Source organism: Pagrus major, chromosome 22 (assembly GCF_040436345.1).
Source record: "Pagrus major chromosome 22, Pma_NU_1.0".
Lineage (NCBI taxonomy): Eukaryota > Metazoa > Chordata > Actinopteri > Spariformes > Sparidae > Pagrus > Pagrus major.
Genome location: NC_133236.1, coordinates 11,552,958 through 11,572,206, shown reverse-complemented (window position 1 = coordinate 11,572,206; position 19,249 = coordinate 11,552,958). Strand labels below are relative to the sequence as shown.

General features: G+C 42.7%; 1 protein-coding gene across 1 annotated transcript in view; it reads left to right on the top strand.

Annotated features, from left to right (window-relative positions):
• Window positions 1-8,219: 8,219 nt before the first annotated feature.
• The window catches only part of man1a1 (mannosidase, alpha, class 1A, member 1), a 163,848-nt gene continuing 152,818 nt past the window's right edge, over window positions 8,220-19,249 (top strand). The window contains exon 1 of the mRNA XM_073492518.1: window positions 8,220-8,902. Coding sequence (XP_073348619.1) covers window positions 8,396-8,902 — 507 coding nt within the window. The 5' untranslated portion in view covers window positions 8,220-8,395. The remainder of the gene's footprint in view (window positions 8,903-19,249) is intronic.

Below are 19,249 nucleotides of genomic sequence, written 5' to 3'. Positions count from 1 at the left end.
GCGGACGATGCTAAGAAGCTAAGCACGTACTATGGCAAGTACACAGAATACCTCACGCCCAAGTCTAACCCAATATATGCGAGATACCGCTTCCATGAGAAGATGCAAGGGGACGGCGAGACCTTTGAGCACTTCGTCACGGAGCTGAAACTCCTCGTCAAAGACTGTGGATACCCAAACAGCGACGAGATGGTGAGGGATCGCATTGTTTTCGCTACTAATTCCCCGCGGGTGCGCGAGAAGCTACTTAGCCACGGCGCAGACCTAACGCTAGACAGAGCCATAGATATTGCACGCTCACACGAGCTAGCGCAAGCCCAGCTAAAAGACATGGTCGGAGGTACCGGCCCCAGCGGCGACGCCGTGCATGCCGTAGGGAGAAGACCTGACAACAGGCGTCCATCCAGCTTCAAAGGCAAAGCGAGAGAGCCCGCTGCTGCGACCAAGGAGTGTCACCGCTGCGGAGGCACACACAGCACTATGGACAGCGCCTGCCCTGCTAAAGGGAAACAGTGTTTAAAATGCAAGAAGCCCAACCACTTCGCCAAAGTCTGCAGGTCAAGACAATACACACACACAAAGACTCCCACACACAAAAGCACAAAAGCTATACACACACTGGATGAGAATGTCACAGACGAGCAGATAGAATTGTTCATCGATGGGCTCACAACCGAACATACAGGAGAAAGCAATGAACAGGCATACACTGAAATTGAAATTGGAGCCCAGACTGTGAAATTCAAAATAGACACTGGCGCACAAATCAATGCCATCCCAGAGCACATGTTCAAAAGACTGTTTAAAGATGTTGCTGTGAAGCCAGCCACCCAAAGACTCACCACCTATGGAGGAGAACTACTGGCAGTGAAGGGCACCTGCAGCCTGTTATGTAAGCACAAAGACAATTCCATGATGCTCAAATTCTACATAGTTGACACAAAAGCACCCCCCATCTTAGGGATGAGAGCCAGTTTGGACTTGAGCCTAATAAAACTAATACTGGCAGTAACCGAGGACAACAAAGAGCCCAACACAGATTCACAAAGCCTTCTCAAGGAGTACGCTGATGTTTTCCAGGGCATAGGAGAGTTCCTAGGTGAGTGTAACCTCCATGTTGACCCAAACGCCACACCGGTAGTATATCCACCACGCAGGGTTCCCATTGCACTCCGAGACAGATTGAAAGAGGAACTCGACAAGATGGAGGCCAGCAACATCATCTGCAGAGTGACAGCACCCACAAAATGGGTCAACGCCCTTGTAGTCGTGGAAAAGCCCCAGACAGGAAAGTTGAGAGTCTGCCTGGACCCGAGGGACCTCAACAAGGCAATTCAAAGACCACACTACCCGTTACCGACCTTAGAAGACGTCATCACCAAGCTGGCCGGAGCACGTTACTTCAGCGTCCTCGACGCCAGGTCTGGTTATTGGGCCATAAAGCTGAACACTGAGTCATCTCTGTTAACAACGTTTAACACCCCTTTTGGCAGGTATAGGTTCCTGAGGCTGCCCTTTGGAATCAATTCTGCTCAGGATGAGTTCCAGAGGCGGGTCGACGAAACATACGAAGGCCTCAGTGGCGTAGCTGCCATAGTCGATGACATCCTGGTCTTCGGGAGAACGAGGCAGGAACACGACGAGAATCTCAGGGCCATGCTGAGACGCACAAGAGAGAGAGGGGTGAGGCTCAACCCCGACAAATGCCAGATATGTGTTTCAGAGGTCAGCTACTTCGGCCACACGCTCTCACGCGAAGGTGTCAAACCAGACCCACAGAAAATAAAGGCAATCCAGGAAATGCAGCCACCCACAAACAAAGGGGAGCTTGAAACCATCCTCGGGATGATCAACTACCTGGCCCGGTTTGCACCACACCTTTCTGAGGTAAATGCACCCCTGCGGCACCTCTTAAAGCAAGACAGTGAGTTTGTATGGGACAGCAACCATGACAACGTGTTCAAGCAGATGAAAGAACTCATAACACATCACCCCATACTTGCCTACTTTGATCCTCAGAAAGAGCTGAGACTTCAAGTGGATGCCTCTAAATGCGGCCTGGGCGCTGTCATGCTCCAGGAGGGACGGCCTGTCGCATATGCATACAAGTCGCTCAACAGCACCGAAGAAAATTACGCGCAGATTGAAAAAGAGCTGTACGCTGTACTTTTCGGGTGCAAGCGTTTTCACGAGTACATGTACGGGCGCAGAGTGACTGTAGAATCTGATCACAAGCCCTTAGAGGCAATCCTCCGAAAACCCTTAGCCGCAGCACCACCACGGCTACAGAGGATGATTCTGCAGCTCCAAAAGTACAACATCCACATCATCCACCGGCCGGGGAAAGATATACCAGTGGCTGACACCCTGTCCCGCAAGTCCATTGAGCACCAGGATAACAGCCTGAAAGAAAGCATGGAAGCACAGGTACACACGCTCATCAGCAGCATCCCGGTGTGCGATAACAAACTATTGGAAATCAAAGAGGCGACGGCACAAGACACACAACTCATCGCACTCAACAGAGCCATAAAGGACGGATGGCCTGACGGAAGGAGGAAATGCTCGTCCAGTATCCAGGAATACTGGAACCATAGAGATGAGATCTCTGAAATTGAAGGAATTCTCTTTAAAGGTGAGAAAATCATAGTCCCTCAAAGACTCAGAAAAAACATGATCCAGCGCATACACACAGGTCACATGGGCATTGAGAAAAGTAAACACAGAGCCCGAGATCTCCTCTTCTGGCCCGGAATGGGGAAACAGATCGAAGCAGAAATAGAACAATGCAACATATGCCAAGAGAGACGCAGGTCAAACACAAAAGAGCCCCTGTCACCACACAAAATACCAGAGAGACCATGGCAGGTGGTAGGTACAGATCTCTTCACATGGAATGCGCAGGACTTCATTATCATTGTAGATTACTACAGCAGATTCTTCGAAATGGAGCGGCTCAGAAGCTGCACATCCTCTGCAGTAATCACTAAACTGAAGTCTGCATTTGCCCGGCATGGCATCGCAGAGACTGTCATCAGCGACAACGGTCCATGTTACAGCTCTGAGGAATTCCGCCGCTTTGCTGACGCGTGGGACTTCACGCACACCACCGCGAGCCCACGCTATCCACGAAGCAACGGCCTCGCTGAAAAAACCGTCCAGACGGCAAAACGCATCCTCGACAAAACCAAGGCCGAGAACAAAGACCCCTACCTCGCTCTCCTTGAATATAGGAACACCCCTGTGGACAACCTGCAGTCACCTGCCCAGCTTCTCATGAGCCGGCGCCTGCGTTCCATTCTCCCAATGACTGGGAGACAGCTGCAGCCCCGTGTAGCGCTCCAGACAGCTGTTCATGAGAGAAGAGAGGCCTGCCAGCACCGTCAGCAGACATATTACAACAGGACCACCAGGCCCCTGTCTCACCTACCTGTTGGCACCCCCATCCGCTTCCGGCAGGAGGACGGATCCTGGAGACCTGCAGTAGTGACACAACATGCAGACACACACAGGAGCTACTACATTCAGACAAGAGATGGACAGACTCTCCGACGGAACCGCTGGCACCTTCGTGAAAGCAGAGAGACTCCACACACTGACAACACTCAGAACACAAACACACATGCCAACCACACGCTGCCCTCACATGCTGACAATACCCAGCACACAAACACACACGTCAGACGCATACAGCCCACACACTCTGAGTTTGAAAACCACACACAACCAGAGAGCCAGCCACAGCAGCAACAGCCTGGCTACACAACAAGATCTGGCCGTACAGTCAGGCCAAGACAAGTCCTTGACTTGTGAATTGTAAAGGGTGTAGGCGGATCGCTGCCCTCAAAAAAAAAAAAAAAAAAAAGAAAAATCACTTACCTGTTGTAAATTACAAAATGATATTATATGCTTGTTGCACACCTGTTATGAAGTGTTGCCATTGTATAGGAAGAATATACTTACCTGATATTTTGAAAGTGTATTGTTATTACTGCACTTACTTCCTTGTGTTTCACATACCTGTTGATTCATGGCCTTAAGAGACATCAAAGTGACTTGTGACCCTTTCATATGTTTATTAAGACATATTAGTGTGTGGTTGTTGGTGTGATTTATCATAAGCACAGTTTGGTTTAGCGAATGAATATTTTTATTAAGAAGGGAGATGTAACATCCTTACCTGTCCCCTTAAGGGACACCGTAGTTTCACATTACGTCAGACTCCCGCGAGATTACTTGTATGTTCAAGATGGCGGAATAAACAGCACCAACTGAGTTCAGCGCCCGTGTATTTTTATTATAAACACAATTCAGCCAGCGGCAAGAAGTAAATATTACAATTTCCAGCAATATAATTAACAAAAAAAAAAAGGCAATTACATCAGCCTCCTTACTTCCTAATGGGTTTTTGCGTCCCGGTGTTGAACAATCCAAGACCTGATACTGGTCCACGGCCCTGCTCTAGGTAACCAGGAATCAAATTTCAAATGAGTGTTAACGTTGCTCCACGTCTGCTGGATGAGGACCTGGATATTTGTTTGCTAACATGTTAGTCACATCAACAGTATAAAGTGATAATATGCCAGAAGTGTGTGTTTGCTGCCATTTTTGAGAGTTCTACTGCCCCCTGGTGGCCCAAAAATATTAATACAGCTTTAAATTTCCTTTAATAATTAAATTAAGATGCTACAATGAACTATTGGCGATACAGTGGACCTTCTATCTCTGGGCTCATTTTGTTATTTGGTATATTACTTCTCATGATAACTGCCTCCCATGTATATAGATAACGTAACATCACATCCAAATATTGAAAAATTCAGCATTGCTGTTTAGGAAAGCAGATTTATCCTGCTTTGATCCACAACACCGGTAACAATCGTCATTTTTTTTCGATGAGGTCCCTGACAATCAAAGAGCCAGATGTTCTCTCTGGAGCTGCCGTCCTACATTAACAATTCATCAATCATACGGGGAGAAGAGAGGACTGACTGATTCTTAAACCAACAGTTGCTACGGTAGACCAGAATCCTCTGCAATAAGAATGACAACTTGTTGCTGCAGCTTTGAAGCCTTCATGTGTTTATCTCCTTTGAACAGCCACATCCAAAGTAGCTTATGAATTTAAAATCAACCATGCATTATGTACACAAGGAATTTCTCACTTTCTCTACGTGGCATTGCACTGGTGTGAATATGAGAGGTAATTCAGGTTTTTATGACCTGCGACTGCCAACATCAGCGGATTGAGCGGTGTACCTGCCTTCACTGTTGGCTCACTGTCATAATAGTTTATGATGACAGAAATGTCCCATGTCTGGACTTGTAATTGCCACCTAATGTCTGTTCTCAGTAGTTTGGTTAGTACAACATTTCTAAAATAACTCCTGGGGAGCGCTGCATTTAAGATCTAATAGTGTAGGAGTATACAAAGGGGATTTTTCCTTTGAGTGAGTCTTAAAAGCATGTTTACCCTCCTTTACCGCTTTACAACTTTTACCAGCTTCACAACAAAGGATTATTCATTTCTCCTTGCCTAGAAAACCATGACACCATAGGGAAATGGTGTTTTTTTTAATACATATATTATCAACAGCTACTCAGGCTGAAAACAAACCCCGCTGAAGAAGGCAACTCTGATGAAATGACGCAGCAAAGAATGTCGGTTGTCAGAACTGTTGCCACGAGAGACTCTTAGCTCGATATTGAGATGCCATACATTTCAACCCAGATTTAATTTTCTGCTTGAATCGCAGAGAGAGAAAGTAATCATGCGCACGTGTGTCATCATTGAGACAAGTTGTCATCCCGGAATTACAATTTCAATATGGCAGCATGCATCTGTCATCCAGAGATTAGACTTTCCATCTCTGCAGGTGACGTATAGGTGAGGGACATTATACAACTGACAGAGCTTTGAGTCCAAACTGTTTTTCTTTCTCTCTGTTCAGCGATGTTGTCCCGACGTTGCTGCTATTTATCAGAAACAATGTGGCCAATGATGCAGTGGTATGGGAATGTAAATGTTTAACAGCCAGTAAAAATAGGTTAACACATTCAAATCACACAGGGGCAAGGAATGATTCGGTACACACACTCATCAGTATCTCTAATAGCACAAAACAAGTCCAAGATTGATTTTTTTCTTCTCTATCAGATAAAACTCTAGTATGCGCTGTGCCTAATTCCACTCTCTATTTAAGAGTAAATTGCATGTTTCATGCTTATAAACACACTGGTTCCTCAAACCGCTATTAGTCGCCGACAGAGACAATTGAAACGATTGCCATTTATCTCCCAAAACCGCACACAGACTAACAAAGATCATGGATCTCATCAGTGAAGGGTGTGTGTGCATCCATGCATGTGTATGAATAATAATAAGCGCCCTGCACAAAGTAATAGACGGTGGTGAACTGTGTATTGTGAAGATGGACTCTGGCCACACCTCTGCATAAATAAGTCCAGTGTTTTTCTTTATAATTGTGAGTAAGCAATTTACTGGACGTACAATATGTGAGCTACAAAGTCTTGGCGATTAATAATGCAACACCAACAACAACTCTGCTGCAGCATGGGGTTTAGTGGCCCCTTTTTCAACAACACAAGCTTGACGCCGGCCACTCATTCTTTCACAAGTGACCAGATGACAGAACTGAAGGCCGGGCGGAGAGGCACATGACATAAGTAAGCTGATGAGGAATGTCATGGCTGGGGAAAACAATAAAGACCCAGATGACTGTCTCTCTACTTGCTGCACAATCTTGTTTCTACTTCTTTTTCATCATGGGAATAAATGAGGATGCCTTATTGGGCTGACCAAACCTTTCTTATGAATCATACTTAGAATACTTTAAATATTAAAAGTGGATCTACAGAGCAACTTGGACATGTTAGTTCTCGGGTGTGCACCATGATCATTCAGAGGGGATTTTAAACTGATTCAAATCATGTGACTTGTACACCTCCACCAGGTTTTAATCCATATAAAGTCAAATCTGGAAGGGATCCAACAGAATGCCGTTGAAACTGTACTGATCAGTGTTTGGCCGTTAGGGGGCAGAAAAACATGGACGCAGGAAGTGAAAACAAGTTCCTATATTTCAACCACGGAAATGACTTTCATTTTGTGCAAACACTTCTTCATCAGAAGTCATACAATGTAGATATGTTGGGTTTTAGTGTGTTTCTCCATGCGTCTCCCATAGACTTCAATTAAAAATGTCACCACAGTCTGGCACCAAAGAAAGATTCAGAAGTTAGCATCGTCCTGGTTCCATCGTCAAAAAGCTTGTGGGGTTTTTCCATTGGATTTTTGAATATCGCTGAAAGCAATCTCCGTAGCAAACACAAGTTTATGATACATACACGTATTGTTCAGCAAGATAATCTTCACAGATGAACACCACTTTTGTGATTTTCGAAGTGAACGTGGGTCATATGATGATGTATTTTATGTCATAGAACAAAATGTGTAAATATCTGAAGCTTGTGGTAAGCACAGACCTTATTTCAGGCATTTAACCAAAAATCAATTCAAAAACCTCATAGACTTTGAGACGAGGGGTCAAGATGTGCAAAAAACAACAACAACCAATTTCCGGGTTTTAGGTCTACAAACTACACCACTCTATTGTGTTGTCTAGCTTTGGGGAAGAAAGAACTTCATTAACTGTTTTTTGTATGTCTAAACAAACTAAATAAACAAATCTCTCTCTGTTTCATGACTGATTTAAACTGAATAAACAAACTGATCTTAAAGGACAACACAATTCCATACTGTTCTTCTTTGTTTATATTTGGCGGACCCTGCCACCTTTCTAGCTTCAAACAGTGTTCTGGGGTCAGCTTGTTTATTCAGTTATGGAAGAAATAAAAATTTCTGAGTTTGTATCATTACCTCATTAATACTGTCAACATTAAATGTCCTCCCCAAAACTACACAGTGCACCTTTAAAAACTTAGCGTGAACTCAGTCATGTCGTGGCTCTGCCTCTCCACAGCTCTACGCTCAGTGGAACATGAAGCCGTCACCGCGGCTGTCAGCGGCTTTATACCCCGCCGCTGGGAGGACACGCCCCCCGGGTTCCCACCACTCACAGGGCAGAAAGTGATTAGCTCATCGCGGCTGTCAGTCACGCCTATCTACGGCGGCTTCCTGTGTGAACCGTTGGACTCGGTCTGTCTGCAGAGAGTCTCCGGTATGGGCAGCCGCCTTCTACTCCTCAACTTTTCACCGGAGATTTTACCACAGTTTCTCTCCATTTGACACGGTTTAAACCAGCTGGAGATGGATTTCTGAACGGAATAAGAAAGAAGAGAGCCCGACGCGAGTTAACTCGACCGTTTAGATTCATTTTTTTGTGTTGTTCGAGTTGTTGAAGGAAGAGGGAAAATGCCAGTTGCAACTCTTCTGCCTTTCACCGCGACCCCGAATAGGAAGTCTGCCAGCCCGACCTCGTTCAGGTTGACAGAGAAATTCATTTTGTTGTTAGTGTTCAGCGCTTTTATAACCCTGTGTTTCGGGGCCATTTTCTTCCTACCGGACTCGTCCAAGTTGCTTAGCGGAGTTTTCTTTCATTCCTCCGCGGTGGAGACCAACACCCGCACCGGTCCGGACAGCAGCGACTCGGGTTCTGCTGGGAACGACGAGAGGGTCCTGGCCAAAATCAGGAAAGACCACGAAAAAGCTCTGATAGAAGCCAAGGATACGTTACAAAAACGGCCCGACGAGATAAAACAAGACATTAAAAATGAGAAAGAGAACGTTGCAAAGGAGATGGGTCAAGGTGGGCAGGATGTCAATAATTTACCTTTCGTTGAGTACCACCGCCCGCCCGGGACGACTGGACATGAACCCCTGGACCCCGAAACCAGGGACAGACGGGCTAAAGTCAAAGAGGTGAGGATCTGTTGAGCTCGAGCACTCACACACGTCACGCCAAACTCCGCCAAAAATCTGACATTTTATTATTTGCATTGGCTTAGGGGAGCTGGTATTCATGGCAGAACGTGACTCAACGCCTTACACAAATCTTGTATGTCCCTTTTATAATTCGGCGCACATATAATACAAAAAAGAGGATTTAAGTGAATGAAATGTGAACTTTTACAAAATGTTCATTCGTTATCTCGAAAGTCTTCCCCGCCGATATACCTCGCTGAGAGCGCTGGCAGGGTGAGCGTACGCCAAGTACACAACTTGTGATTTCACTGAATAAAACCTGACTCTATAGTGGAGCACTTGTAGCCGAAACACACAAAACACCCAGTAGTGTTTCGCTAACGATCTTATGTCACGTTGTGAGATTTACGCACACCTGCCGGTGAATTCGATCCACCGAGTTGGCAGGTTTTCAAACGGAGTTCTGCGTGACGTTTTTTCTTTCCACGAAATTTACCAGCAGCCTGTTCCTGGGGCAAAGGAAGGAATGCGTTCAGGATCCTCCGCCCCTCTCCGGGCTTGTATACCTGTCTTTCGGGTTTTCCGTGTCAGGACAATACGTAGGGTGGTGCAAAACAGGAATCATGCCTGTGGGGCGGGGGATAAAACACACCTTTGAGCCTCTCACATATTGTATATATGACCTAGATTAACAGTGAGCTTCACAGTTCGTTATCGAAGATGGGAATTTTAAGATAACCTGCGGATTCATGCTTCGTTTGACAGTCTGATTTATTACTATTTATGTTATTACATGGGGTCAGTGTCAGTGCATCTATATATTCTATATTCTCTTTTATTTCATATCTTATATGCCCCCTGATGTCCTGTCATAGCACACCGGGGAGAGCTAAACGTTAGCCTGCAGCATGGAAAATAACACCAACAGGTAGCATGTCTGGTATCATTGTGTTATGTCACTGCACAGTTTGTGTGTGTGTGTGTGTGTGTGTGTGTGTGTGTGTGTGTGTGTGTGTGTGTGTGTGTGTGTGTGCGGAAACCACTTGAAAAGCCCAGTGGTGGAGTCTCAGAGGTGGTTTCAGGTGGATGCTGATGGGAGGCTGTGTTGTCAGGCTGCTGCTTTATCTGTGATGTCATGATCCCATCTCTCTGATATGAGAATGTCCTTTAAAAGTTTTCACCAAACCTAGGTGGAGGTGGTTGTCACATCTCTGGTGTTATTTTGAAGATGAGTTTTCACATGGGGCTGGTGGAGAGCAGTTGTCACACGTAGATCTGCTCAGTGAGCTGATTTCCATTTGCTCATTCAGGTGGTGTAACTGGTAGACTCCCACAGAGGAGCATTGAGTGAGCGGGCAGATAAGGGTTTGGAGTCCTGATTGAGCTCATGTGGACAGTGTATTGACATTCAGATAGACTGATATTGGCCTTTCATTGAAAATCATTTGAAAATGACATATCTGCAGGTCATTGTGACCCAGAGCTGATATGAATAAGGTGAGGATACAGCCTCGGGGGGGAAACCCATGGGAATACGGTCAATACTTTATAAAATGAAATATCATGATGATGTATTTCACTGAAAACCACATTATCGATTATGGGATCATATTTGGGGACGACTTTTTGTCTGCTTTAAAGAGATCTTTAGAAAAGAGAGATTACGAAAAGCAAAAAATGAGCAAAGACCAATCAATTAGGATTAGGGATAGTCAGATTATTGACCTGGCCGATTATTTTCAGATTATCAGTATCAGTGTTTTTTGTGGCTAATCGCAGATTAATTTAAAAATACAATACTTTGGCTCTAATGATCACCACTCTGTCTGTAGTCACCACTCTGTGGTCTCACTCAATGTACCGCCCACGACAGTAGCTGATTGATTGGTTACATGTCAGTACCAGCCTATCAACACTGAATAATCTGAATCTGCAAAGTAACTTGTAAGTAAAGCTATCAAATAAATTTAGTGGAGTGGAAGTATAAAAAAAAAACATTTCTTGCATTCCTATCAATTAGAGCCCAACCAATACTGGAGTTTTGGGGCCAGTGCTGATACCTACAGTATAGATGGCTGTAAAAATATTCTGAAATCAATATATCTGATGATATATACATTATGTTATCTAAAAAAAAGTGTTAATATTGGCAAATATCTGACAACACATACACAGATACTGATTTATCTGTGATAAGCCAATATCTGCCCATGATATCTTTCCGGCTCGACTAACAATCAGCTTTAATAGTCTAATTGGATTAATCTAATAAGATTCTAATAAACTAATACAATCGTATCAGTTAACAGGAACACAGTTTCAGGACCTTGAAAAGATACTTACAATTTGTCACAATATTATGATAACCAAAATGCCCTACACTGCCCAGTGTTCAATCACAGCATGTTATTTTATCATTATATCACCAAGGTGTCTGGTTGTAAGCGCTGCCCTGAAACATAAAAAGATCATTACAATGTATTTGATATTACAGACACACTGTTTGAAATCACAATAGGGGATGTTTCAGATCTTAAGATGACATCACCTGCCACTAAAGGTTTAAGAAACCCTGCCATCACCACTGCTGTCAACCACACGAGCGAGGCCTTCATGTCAACTAGGGGCCATACTGTTTACAGATTACAGTTTGCAGATAGTGTGCATCCTCCTGTCAACTGCTTGTCATCACAGAAGCCATACCGCAGATGTCTAATGTATTTGTCATCACATCAATGGCAGTAAACACACAATCCATGCAACAAGGACTCCAGCTGAGAGTTTGCACAGAGTAGTAGTCCTTAATAGACCTACATCAGAGTCCTTACTGTTCTAAATAACAGCAATTAATGTGAAAAGGATGGAGTTATTTCTGTTTTTAATTTGAAATTCTAACAGTTTACTTTAGTGATGTATTGCCTTAATTTATAGCACATGTTGTGAATCTGAAGCGCCCGACTGAGCCCCTTAATCCCTAATTTCCTCCCTCCCAGCTCTCTGTTTATGTTTAGAAATTCATGTGAACTGCGTGACTTTCAAATCAGCAACAGTGAACTGGAGGCAAAGTCAACATACATTATAGTAATAGGTCCCATTGCAGATTTTTTGTTTTGTTAAAGCAACTATCTGTGTATGTAAAGTGCACAGATTGTCTTGCTCTGGGCTATTTTTTCAAATGGCCAAATATTATGTTTATTTCGAACTGGTGCTGAGGGCATCAGACAGAATTTTTACTTAAGTCGCACAGATGCTGCTTTTTGAAAATTTTAGTAGCTCCAGCAGCATTACTTATTACATATATTTAGATTTCCTTCTGTTTCTTTGCTTTTTCTAAACATTTGTGCCTTCATTAACTGTTGATCTGTAGTTGACATAAGTAGGAAACTCATATGCAGATCCACCAGGGATTTAAACAGTAAAATGAACACCATTTTCTTGAGATCACCTGTTGATTGCTTCAGAATTTGGCAACCTAAGTTTCACAGTTAAAGCAACATCAGTTAAATTTTTTAATGAGGGTGCAAGTTCACTGAGAGGTTAGTCAACACGGCACCCCATGCAGATGTGCATCACTACAGGACTTCGTTTCTTGTTATACATATACGCATATCCAGCAGGCTCTGAAAAATTGTTGATATTTATTCATATATTTATTGCTTTATACAAAACCATGCAAATCACAATCATAAAATATTTGGTGCCAATAATAAACACCTCAATGTAAGGCAGCAAACTAACGATTATTTTCGTTCGAAGATTATGTCCTCAGATTTCTTACATTGTCCACAACCCAAATGTGTTCAGTTTACTGCAGGGCTGCACATTGGACTTTTATTTCCTTAAAAAATACTCAAACGAATTAATCGGTTATCAAAAAAGTAAAAAAAATGTAATAATTGGAAACTAATAATGAATCATTGCAGCTCTACTTAAGTGGCTACTCTGACATCTGAATGTGAATGTGTCCTGTGTGACAGCTGCTTAGATTGTGAGGCTACAGTTTGTCACAGAGAAGAAAAACATCTGCCCATCTGTAACTAGATACGTCTTAATCTCTGTTTGCTCAGCGTAAACTCACAGTGGTACAGAAATGGTCGATGACAGAGCAATATTTTCTGACAGTAAAACAAAGGCAAACTCTGCCAAAACCTTCAACCTAATGATGCAACTAATGAAAACATTGTAGTGTGTGTAGTGTTGAACTACAATAAAAACCTACAACTGAGCATGGTACAGGATGTGTCAGACATAATCTACTTATGGTGGGGTCAGATACAGTATCTTTCCATTTTTAACTGTAAAAGAGAAATGATATTGTAACCATCAAGGTTACAAAAATGTGGCACAGTCATGACAGCTCAACTTAATCGTCAGATAAAAATCTTTCAGAGAAAACCACATTGTCCCAGCAGTGAACCAAATTTAATATGAGATGTTTGAATAAACGTTAGTGCAGATATTATTCTCCCTGTAACATTCAAGATAGGTCTATTTCTGTGATAAAAGGCCATTGGAATAAATCAACAAGGATACGTAGTTTGTTTTTTGACAAACCTTTACAGCTTATAAGTAATTCAGATAAACACTGGCCAACAGTGTTGGTTCTGCCTTGTATGATTAAACAGCAGTTATGAGAAATGTCAGCTGAGGTGAGTCTTCATTTGCTTATTTCCCTGGTGCTTTAGCTTTGCATTTTTGGTTCTCGGTGAGCAGACATGATACAATACAAAAAACCTGAAGCCACGTCCTGCTTTGAAAGGACCTATTTGGACATGCAGGTGTTGTACATTTTAGGCATTCAGCTGACGTGTGTCTCCAGAGAAGACTAAGCATGCTGTCCTAGATTACATGCCACCATCAGAAAGGAATGTCAAAGTCAAGATATCAGACAAAACAATATTCTTATTGTTATCGCTGAGTTTCATTTTTTTTGTAGTGACTGTATTATATCTCGGTATTACAAAAATTACAGGGATACTCCTCTCAAACATGATTCTCTTTTCGCACTACTGGCAATGTAAGGGAACATATTTTGAGAAAGGAAAAAAATGTTTAAAAGTAAGTAAAGTTTGTGGCTTTGAAAGGGAATAAAAATTAGGTACAGGCCTAAATGGATATTATATTATATTATGATTAGGATATCTGCCTGCCAGATATTTTATGTTCATTAGAAGACCTGGTTATTCAACTGCCTTCAAATGACACTTAACGTTTATACAATTTCTCTTGACTGTCCCTCACTACTAAGTATTAGAGGTGTGAATCTTCACTGGCCTCATGATTCGATTCGCCTACGATTCGAATGCAAAAAGATTCTCGATGCAGCTTGATGCATCTCAGTGTATGGCATACTCAATGATCTATACTACTGCATGTGGCTACTTTTTCAACATTTTAATTCCCCTTTTATTCAGAAAGTCCTTCCAATAATCAGACTATCAGCATCATAAAATGGACCAGTAAGAATAGCAGCAGCATGAAGAGATAAATTGCTGGTATATTTATTTCTTAGTGATGGTTTTATTGGTTGATTTCCATCTCAGGGTGTTATATTGACACAATAACTGGCAACCACCATTGGCAACTAAAGGTTTTTAGGCTTCCCTTCAGACCTTTTGTCTGTTTTTTTTTTTTTTTTTTTTTTTTTTACAAAAATGTATTTCCCCCTGAACTCCGGTGGCCTTGTGTTATTTAGTCTAGCTTCTTAAATTATTTGGGGGTAAAGTTCTTCTTATTCAACCTCACCACCATCTGATCCAGTTACCCAGTGATCTGCCCTGTGGAGTTGTGGTCTCAGTGGGTGAGTGTTGTGGACAGGCTGCAGGAGCACCTCTGTTAAGGCTAAACAGCTTGTTGTGAGCGAACGCCACAATCTTAAATCAGCTAAACCTGTTTGTCTGCTTGAAATCAAAGGGTCTCTGGAGAGCCCAATCCTGTCTGCAGTCTGCAGCCTGAGCTTCCACTCACTGTCAGAGGGCCTGTTTTCACCTGGCATTAACATGCGTCTCGTGTGATCTGATAACATGTGGACAGCTTTAAGGCCTCATTCAGACAGAATCAGGGATTGAGACTAAAACAGCAGTACTCCCATTCATTTGAGTGAGGGTAGTGTGTTTAGGCTGCAGCGGTGCGGACCACAAGGGGAGCTAAACCAAATCCAGCCGTCTGCAACAAAAATGTTGAAACAGAATCAACTTTGGAGGAACTCAACCTGACGCCATCTTGCAGTTGCCAGACATGTAAGCTGGTGATCAGACTTGTAGCATGAGTGACCAAAAATGCAATGGAGTGCAACATGTAACTTGACTGACCAGGAGTGAATGATGCTAAAGCAACTGCACAAAACAACACTGCAGATCTTCAATGCTATTATGGGAAGTGTGCAAATATTTTTGGTCCATATGAAACAGTGGCGGGACAAATTAGACTGTGGTGGGCTGCCACAGTCCAGGTAATTAATGGGAAACACTGCTTTGACTTATTTGCTCCCAGTCAAACCAACATAGCGATATTGATTATACCTTTGTTAGCAGTCGTTCTGAATGGGTTAACCTGTTATCTTTGACTCCTCTAAACCAAGGTAAACTGTTTACCAAAGTCAGGCAGTGTCCAACGAGCAGACGCCTCTTTTACAGACTTAAACTGTATATACTCTATTTAAATGTCATTTTACCACCTCCATAAGAGAGACAGAGAGTAAAAGGGAATGTACTTAACATACATGAGTGGTGAATGAGAGCACGTGGATCCAACCGAAACCGAAACTCAACTTCCTTTGGTGGTGATTTTGGCGTATAATTCTGTGTAATTCTGTGGTCAGGCACTGCACTTGGAATTACCGTTCATGACGAGAGTCTCTTTAAACTGAGACGAGCAGAGATTAGCCTGTGGCAGTGTATGAATAGGTGAACCAGTTCAAATGCGTGTTTGGTGGAGCTGTGTCACACTTCCTGTTTGAAAGAGGAATCGGTTTCTGCTGGTATTCAGCCTAACTGGTGTGGAAACCCCAACTGTTGATCTCTTGAAAGAAATGGTTCTGGAAAGTTGTGAAATTTCATATGACAATCACACAGGAGACCTTTTACAGCTGACACTGAGATGTGTCTCATTGAAGAATATCTCTTTGTTTGCCAAACAGATTTCCATACTCATTACCTGCTGAAATTTTCACATACTTTATTTTAAAATTATACAATCCTTATTGCCATTTCTCTGTCGACCAGTCTTGTCACAGTCTATTTCTAAAGGATGTTCAATTATTGTACTACTATAAAAACTGGAAACTACTGACCTATAATTATAAATTGATAATGTATTGGCCTGATGCCAGTGACGAACATATTAAATACAGAGTCTTTGTTAATGTCAGTATGAATTTTGGTTGTTTTCAGTTGTTTTATTCATTCAGTCACAGCAGGCTGCTGAACTCAGGTTTTAATCCAACCACAATCCCTGACCCTGTGTTACTTTAAACTGGCAATAGACAACTTTTCTGCTTAATTTATCATTCTGAAGTAAATACTGATTGCACAGTGTAATGGCTGTAGAAAAATGACACCATCCTTGTATAGATTGGTTCCTAATAAGCCTCGCTTTCACTATGCTGTTTGGTCTTCCACTGGGCTCGGTTTTTCCCGCAAAAATGAAGGTGGGATTACGGCACAAAGGAAGCAAGGAAGGTGAAAAGGGAGGGTGATAGAAACTGAGGTAAAGCAAGAGTGAACAGATGGGCATTTACTCAATGGACAGCACTCCAGTGTTGTCTCCACGTCTGTTCCCCTGTTCATGTTTCCCCTTAGGCCGAAGATATACCTGCTTTTGTGAACTTGTTTGCATGATGGCTACATTGCGTATCCTGCGTCTGTTTGGAGCCTGGGTTGTGCATTGTCCTCAGAAATTAACCCTACGCGTCCACAAGATGTAACACCCACATGAACTGTAGGGCCAATGTGGTGGCAGTAAGGGGATGTGTCAGGGTCAGGAGTCAGCAAGCACATCAGCAACAGCAGAGACGACATGCTAACGTGTGCCATCTAGTGGTATCCTCCAATAACATGCATAGTATACAGGCAAGTATGGGAACAACTATACAAAAGTATACATTCATAACACAACTGGTTGTCTACATGAACACGTGGTTCAAAAGCAAGGATATCTCAGGCCTGACCGGGCTTCTTATTAATACAATCGGGTGTTTTACTCTGCCTCTAAATAGCACCGTGATTGGTATTCCTTGGTCAAAATGGGATTCTTAAGGGTTATTTTTTGTTTTGGATGGTAGCCATATTTCTGTCTTTGCAACAGCAGCGCCAACAGTAACACCACTGGGAAAAGCTAGGATGGGAGAAAGTTGAAAAAATTCTTTTCTGCTTTAAATAAAAAATGATCATCCCAATGATTCCCACAGTCAAATACACAAAGTTCAAATTTGGTTCCTAAGACAGCTCTTAAACATTTGGAAAATACAAATCTGTCTGTTACACAGTATTCTGGGGACACCCTGGATCTCCACCTAAGCTCTATTTTTCTGGCAGCGTTTTTAATATAATGACAGACTTGTTGCTAATTAATAAACACAGACTCACCTTTTCTGCTCCGAGTAACGGCTGCTGTCCTGTCTGACTCATCACCCTGCCTTTGTGTGTATGTGCATGTGTGTATTAGTGTGTGTATGTGATGTGATGAGATGGAACTTGTTGCGGTTTAAGTATGCAGATGAGATGCAAATGGGCATTTGACTGGCCATAAGGACAGAGAGTTTGCAGTATTTACTCCTTTCAACTCACTATCTTAAAGGACAATCGCCCAACACCCTGTCATCCCGCTATCTTCGTCAACACCTCTTCTTTGAAATGCTCATGCACACTGACTGAATTTATACACATACACACACATGCATGTCTTGCTGTTCAGAGAGCTGTGGATTAGAGGCTGGTGGCTTGTAAAGGTTTCTCCTCACTGTCCAAAGCCGACTATCTTTCCTCTCCTCCATCTCTACATGCGTATCATTTCTTCCCCTTTCTTCCCCTCTCCTCCTTCTTGTCCACTTCATTCCATCTTTGTTGATGCTCCTCTCCCTGCCTCTCCTCGTTCCCTTTCTGCTCTACTGTCTTCAGGATACAGTTCAGTTGTTTTTGCCCACTCCCAACACGATTGTCTCTCAACTGTGCGTGCATGTGTGGGTGTGTCTTTGCAAGCGTGCATGTGTTGCACCAAAAAAAGAAGCCGATTTGCTGCTTCACCAACCTTTAGAGCCTGAAATAAAATTCTCTGTTTCTGTCTCTTGCTGTCTCTTTCCCAGGCTAACTTGGCAGCCTATTTCTGTATCGACCATTTGAACTAATTGCCTCGGGTTCTGTGGTCCTACTTCTTTTAGAGTGGATACCAGATGTGTGTGTGTGTGTGTGTGTGTGTGTGTGTGTGTGTGTGTGTGTGTGTGTGTGGGTCAGACGGTTTCTGCTGGCCTCCCCAGGTGCTTTCTTTAATTGTCTAATGGCAATAATAGCTGTAGCTCTGTGTGTATGTACATTAATATTCTAATGCAGACAGAGAATTCCTTTCAGTCGTCTGGCAATCGAAGCCCAGTTAATTTCCAATGCTAATTTTAGTAAAGATGTAGACAAGTCATCAATAGCTGCATTTACGTGGAAGCATTTGAATGAGAGCCCATAATGTGAACACTTTGATCAAAACAAACTGGGCCATTTGGAAAGGACTTGAACTCTTTAAATCCTTTTAATAATTTGATCAAAGGAGGAAAATTCATCATGTAAACGGTTCTCTGATTGCTTCCTATTTTTAGAATATCCATACTCTGCATGCTCGCCCGTTTGCGTTAGATCAAAAAGTGTCACATCCATTCTGCTTGTATCATCAGGTTTAACCCCTCTGCAGAGATGGCGAGTGACATTTGGTGTACTTCTTCTGTTCTCAATCAACATAAATCAAAAAGGACAGATGTACTACTGCATTGTTCTCTATGAACTGTAACTTGAAACCACCGCAATCGTGACGTAAAAAGCTGCTTTGTTTCTCCTCTATGGAAACGTGTGCTTTATCACCATTGATCTGGGTGCAGGCAGGATTTTAGTTAATTTTCTCGTTCAAATGATAGGAGCATTAAACTTGGCTCTGTAGAGAGCTGGAATGATTAGTTAATAAGTAGCTGATGATGAATTGTCTAGGTAATTTTTCAAGAAACCGTGATGCCTAACTTTATTAAAACTGCATACTCATACATACTTTTCTTTGTTTTTTCTTTTTTGGTTAAATGCCAGTTATATTTGATATTGCATTTCAGTGGTGGAAGACCCTGAAAACCAACCCCTTTCTGTATATTCAATT